The 5,000-nt window shown below is 45.4% G+C and overlaps 1 protein-coding gene and 1 pseudogene across 1 annotated transcript in view; one reads left to right on the top strand and one right to left on the bottom strand.

Moving 5' to 3' along the window:
- Positions 1-5,000, bottom strand: part of LOC116048142 — a 568,688-nt pseudogene that overhangs the window by 53,998 nt on the left and 509,690 nt on the right.
- dzank1 (double zinc ribbon and ankyrin repeat domains 1) overlaps positions 1-5,000 on the top strand; it is a 23,278-nt gene that overhangs the window by 11,931 nt on the left and 6,347 nt on the right. The window contains exons 6-13 of the mRNA XM_031298561.2: positions 446-516; positions 879-996; positions 1,794-1,907; positions 2,119-2,202; positions 2,564-2,686; positions 3,302-3,457; positions 3,705-3,924; positions 4,746-4,849. Of these exons, the coding sequence (XP_031154421.1) occupies positions 446-516; positions 879-996; positions 1,794-1,907; positions 2,119-2,202; positions 2,564-2,686; positions 3,302-3,457; positions 3,705-3,924; positions 4,746-4,849 (990 nt within the window). The remainder of the gene's footprint in view (positions 1-445; positions 517-878; positions 997-1,793; positions 1,908-2,118; positions 2,203-2,563; positions 2,687-3,301; positions 3,458-3,704; positions 3,925-4,745; positions 4,850-5,000) is intronic.

Here is a 5,000-nt window from a genome sequence, read left to right on the forward strand (position 1 = left end):
CCCAATGACACACAACAACATACTTTGCATTATAATTTTGATATATTTTTAATTGTCATCTGTGTTTTCTTTCTTCGCATAGGCTAAATAAAGGTATTTCCACCGTAAATTGGTGCATTAAAGTGTGTCAGAATTCAGGAAATAAAGTCGTTGATGCTCAAAATTTTCCTGGTGGTGGACACCCAGACCCCCCACTATGATATGGCCCCCCCATCCTGGCTCATACATATACAGTACAGTATACATGCTACAATACATTAGACTGCACCACTGAGTACATATATCTTTATTTATCGTAAGTAATATCGTTATCGCAACATTCAACAACGTTATGATGGCATAAAGCATATTTTACTCCTATGGTGCAGCCCTACACTACACCCTGCTCTGCTTCTGGTTTCCTGTCTGTGGGGGCTTTTATTTTGGTGTGTTTCCTGTCTGTCAGAGTCCAGGTGTGTTGAAGCAGCTGAACGGCACGCAGGCGTCCCGAATCCACCGAGAGACTGACTTCCTGCGGTACGAACACAGACGCTAACGTGTCAGACAACCAACAGTTTTTAAAAATCCCGTTGGCTGGTATTTGTTGTTTGTGGTCTGTCTCAGTTCTCAGGGATTCCCAGAAGGTGTCCCGTGTAAACCTCATGGCCAAAAGTATGTGGACGGCTGAATCAGAAAAATAGAAAACGAAATCCAACAATGCAAAAGAAAAGAAAAGATAAACCTCTCTGACGTTGGGCAGCGTGTCCACATACTTTGGGTCAAATAAAGTCAAATCAGAGGATAAAGGATGTCCAACAAACTGCAAACATAAAACTTTTCTGTCTGTCTGTCTGTCTCTCTGATTGTCTGTCTGTCTGTCTGCCTGTCTGTCTCTCCAGGTGTGCTCAGTGTTTGAGTTTCCGTCCTTCGGATCCTTTTGCTCGGTTCTGTGCTCAGTGTGGCGCTGCAGTTCCTCCGGTACCTGAGCAGAGACTGCCCCCTGCTGAGGGAGGACAGGTATGTTACCTGAGCAGAGACTGCCCCCTGCTGAGGGAGGACAGGTATGTTACCTGAGCAGAGACTGCCCCCTGCTGAGGGAGGACAGGTATGTTACCTGAGCAGAGACTGCCCCCTGCTGAGGGAGGACAGGTATGTTACCTGAGCAGAGACTGCCCCCTGCTGAGGGAGGACAGGTATGTTACCTGAGCAGAGACTGCCCCCTGCAGAGGGAGGACAGGTACTGCACACACATTCTGTCTCACTGTCTGATCCCAGGTAAAAGAAAGAAAGAAGCTAGTCAATAAGTGTATAAAGTAACAAAGCTACAGTGCTAGAAATACAAGTTAAGTAGAAGTAAAGTAAGATTAGGTCAAAAAGATGATGTAGCTAAAACAATAGATTGTATAGATGCTATTGTAGTACAGTTTAAATGTGTCAAAATAAGTAACAGCAGTGAATAAATAACAGAGATTGCACATCAGTTTTGAGTTGTTGCAGCAGATTTTGCGTTCACTGATTTGGTGCTAAATTGAACCATGTTTTACAACTCTAGAGCTGATAAAAATGGTCAGAAATCTCCCCAAAATCCCCCATGAAGACACCAAGACCTTGAAGAACACAATAGAAGAATCCATGCAGTGATTTGGTTTAAAACACTTTTGACATTTAGAGATGTTCTGCTTAGAAACCGCCTTGTTGTCAGTATAACTATGAAAACCAGACATCCTCTCAGCGCCCTCAGACAGGGCTACAGCATTTAGAAGATGTCGGCCAGATGGAATATATTTCAACATATTTGTGTGTTTTGTTGTCAGATGGTCAGCTGTGTGTTCTGTAACGCTCTGGTTCCTGCCAACACTCAGACCTGTTTGATCTGTGAAGCCTCCGTCCATCCTCAGTTACAACCACAGTCCAGTCTCAAACTGCTGGTACACGCACGCACAAACGCATACACGCACGCATGCATGCACACACACACGCACGCACACATGCATGCACACGCATGCACGCACACGCTCCATCAGTCTCTACTTTGTGTCAGTGTGTCTCTTGATGTGATAACTATGTGTTGTCTGATGAGTGAAGCAGAGTGAACGCTGTCTGTTAGCAGTGACTGTGTTCTGTGTGTCTGCTGTCTAGGACCACGTGCTGTGTGTTTGCTGTGGAACCGGGAATCCAGCTCACATCTCCAGCTGTTTGACCTGCGAGAGCCGCCTGAAGCCGGTAACACACACTCACACACACACACACACACACACACACACACACACACACACACACACACCTGTGGAGCAGATGGAGCAAACTACGTCGCCTCTGCAGCTTGTTCAAGTCACAGCGAGTCACGTTAATGCCAATAAAGCCGTCCCAAGTGTGGTTACACTTTTCAAAACGCAACGCAGACAGTGTCTGCTGCAATATAATATAACAACATTCTCACTCCCATCGCGTCAAATACAGACGCTTGGTCAGGTGTCTTTGGTGTTTGTTATAGACGCTAAAAGTCTCTCTCTATGTGTGTGTGTGTGTGTGTGTCTATGTGTGTCTGTGTGTGTGTGTGTGTGTCTCTGTGTGTGTGCTGCAGGTGGTGTGTGTTGGGACCAGCGCCCCCTCTGTCCGGCCAGCAGACAGCAGGATGCTGACCTGCTCCAGATGTAAACGTTTAAACCGCGGTGATGCCAGATACTGCGACTGGTGCGGCTCAAAGGTGAACACACTCCTGAACTCAGACATTGTACCGTAAAACACAGCAGGACACCAAAACACTCCCACTCTCAGTCTCAGAGTTTTCCAGCGATGGTGTCTCTCTTTTCCTCAACTAATCGATTGAACGTTTGGTTTAAAAAATGTCAGAAATAGTAAAAAAAAAAAAAAAAAAAAAAAGGTCCATCCCAGTTTCTCAAAGTCCAAGCTGATGTCTTTAAATGTCTTTTAAGATATTCAGTTTCATCAGATATAAAACAAATACAAGCAAGAAACCTCCATATTTAAGAGGCTGAAAGCAGCTTTTTCTGACATTTTCGCATGAAAATTACTTTAACGATTAACCAATTATTAAAATAGTTGGAGATGTCCAAGGAATGCTTCTAAAACCTGAATAATACCGACATATCACACACGTCTTCATCAGAAAATGATACATTACTTTTTCTAAATATCCAAACAGAATATGCTGTTTAAATGACCTGTATTAAATTCAGAATATTTTCATATTCTGAATAATAGTGGAATATTGGTGTGCATGTAAACAAACTCCGTGTTCATAGATGAGGTTTAATGTTGAGTGGCATTGTGGGAAATGTAGTGATGTGTGTGTTTGCAGCCCGGTCACGCAGCCAGCTGTGTGGTTTGTCGGCGCTGCGGAGCGAGCGGACACCCGTACGCCTTCTACTGCGCAGCCTGCGGCGTCTTCCAGGAAGCCCCGCCCACATCCTGCAGTGACATCACACCACCTGTCTGGGGCGCCGCCACAAAGCAGGTGACACCACGTCACTCACACAATCCATAACACAAAATATGATCCGGGCAATGCAGGATCGGCAGATTTTAAGCAAATTAAAATAAAACTAAAGTCCAGTTCAGACCAAAGATTTGTGTCGAGACAAGTGTAACCTTTTGTGTGTGTGTGTGTGTGTGTCTGTACGTGTGTGTGTCTGTACGTGTGTGTATGTGTGCGCGTGTGTGTGTGTGTGTGTCTGTACGTGTGTGTATGTGTGTGTGAGCAGGCTTCAGCACCAACTTCCCATGATGCCACCTGGCAGGCCGTGCCCGTCTCTGGTCCCGCGGCTAACGCTAAGTTAGCCACCACTGAGCAGGCCACGCAGACCGTTGGACTCTATTTCCCATCAGCCACTGAGCTGCAGAGGAAGGAGCAACAGCAACTCAACAGGCAGCAGGTGACCAGAGAGCGCCAGCCACTGCTGACCGCCATCAGCCCCGGCAGAGGTAACATACTTCTGATACTGTCCACAACTGGCAACCCTAAAGCTAGGCAAGTCTACCTACCTCTATAGGAAGGGATATCAACCTGTCAACAACTGGCAACCCTAAACCTAGGCACGTACCTCTGTAGGAAGGGATATCAACCTGTCAACAACTGGCAACCCTAAACCTAGGCACGTACCTCTGTAGGAAGGGATACCAAACTGTCAACAACTGGCAACCCTAAAGCTAGGCAAATACCTCTGTAGGAAGGGATATCAAACGGTCAACAACTGGCAACCCTAAAGCTAGGCAAATACCTCTGTAGGAAGGGATATCAAACGGTCAACAACTGGCAACCCTAAAGCTAGGCACGTACCTCTGTAGGAAGGGATATCAAATGGTCAACAACTGGCAACCCTAAACCTATGCATTTACCTCTGTAGGAAGGGATATCAAATGGTCAACAACTGGCAACCCTAAAGCGTGATGTGATGTGATATCATTGTTGAGTGTGGCCCAGGTTAAACTCTTTGTAAAACATAAGCAAATACAGACAGAGAATAAAGGCCATAGAACTTTATTTTAACGTCTAGTTTGACAGTCAGTCATAATGTTAAAAGAACATAAATAAACTACTTAAAAGTATATTTTTTCAGGACTTAATTACGTGACATCGGATCACACATAGACTTGCATACTCAACAATACTGATACCAGCTCTTTATACAGTATCAAGGCTTGTCAGATTGGTTTTGGATCAACTGTGATGACGAGCACAAAGAGAAGGCTTGTTCATAGTTGAGTCTGTAGAGTAAAGGAGTGTGTTGTCATCCTTTCCTCAGGTTACTGGAGGAAGCAGTTGGATCATGTGTGTGCTCACCTGAGGAGTTACGCTCAGAACAACGGTGCCTTCAGGGCCCTGCTGGGAGAGCCGCGGATGGGCAGGGTACGCCACCTCGCTGCACAACACAGATCTGATTACAGAAATATACTGTTCAATTAACCCTCCTGTTGTCGTCTTTCAACCAAAATGTCAAAGAAAATAACGTGGATGGTTCCATACAACGCTAGCCTGGCTGACACCAGACCCTTCTCAG

Source organism: Sander lucioperca, chromosome 4, assembly GCF_008315115.2.
Source record: "Sander lucioperca isolate FBNREF2018 chromosome 4, SLUC_FBN_1.2, whole genome shotgun sequence".
Classification (NCBI taxonomy): Eukaryota; Metazoa; Chordata; class Actinopteri; order Perciformes; family Percidae; genus Sander; species Sander lucioperca.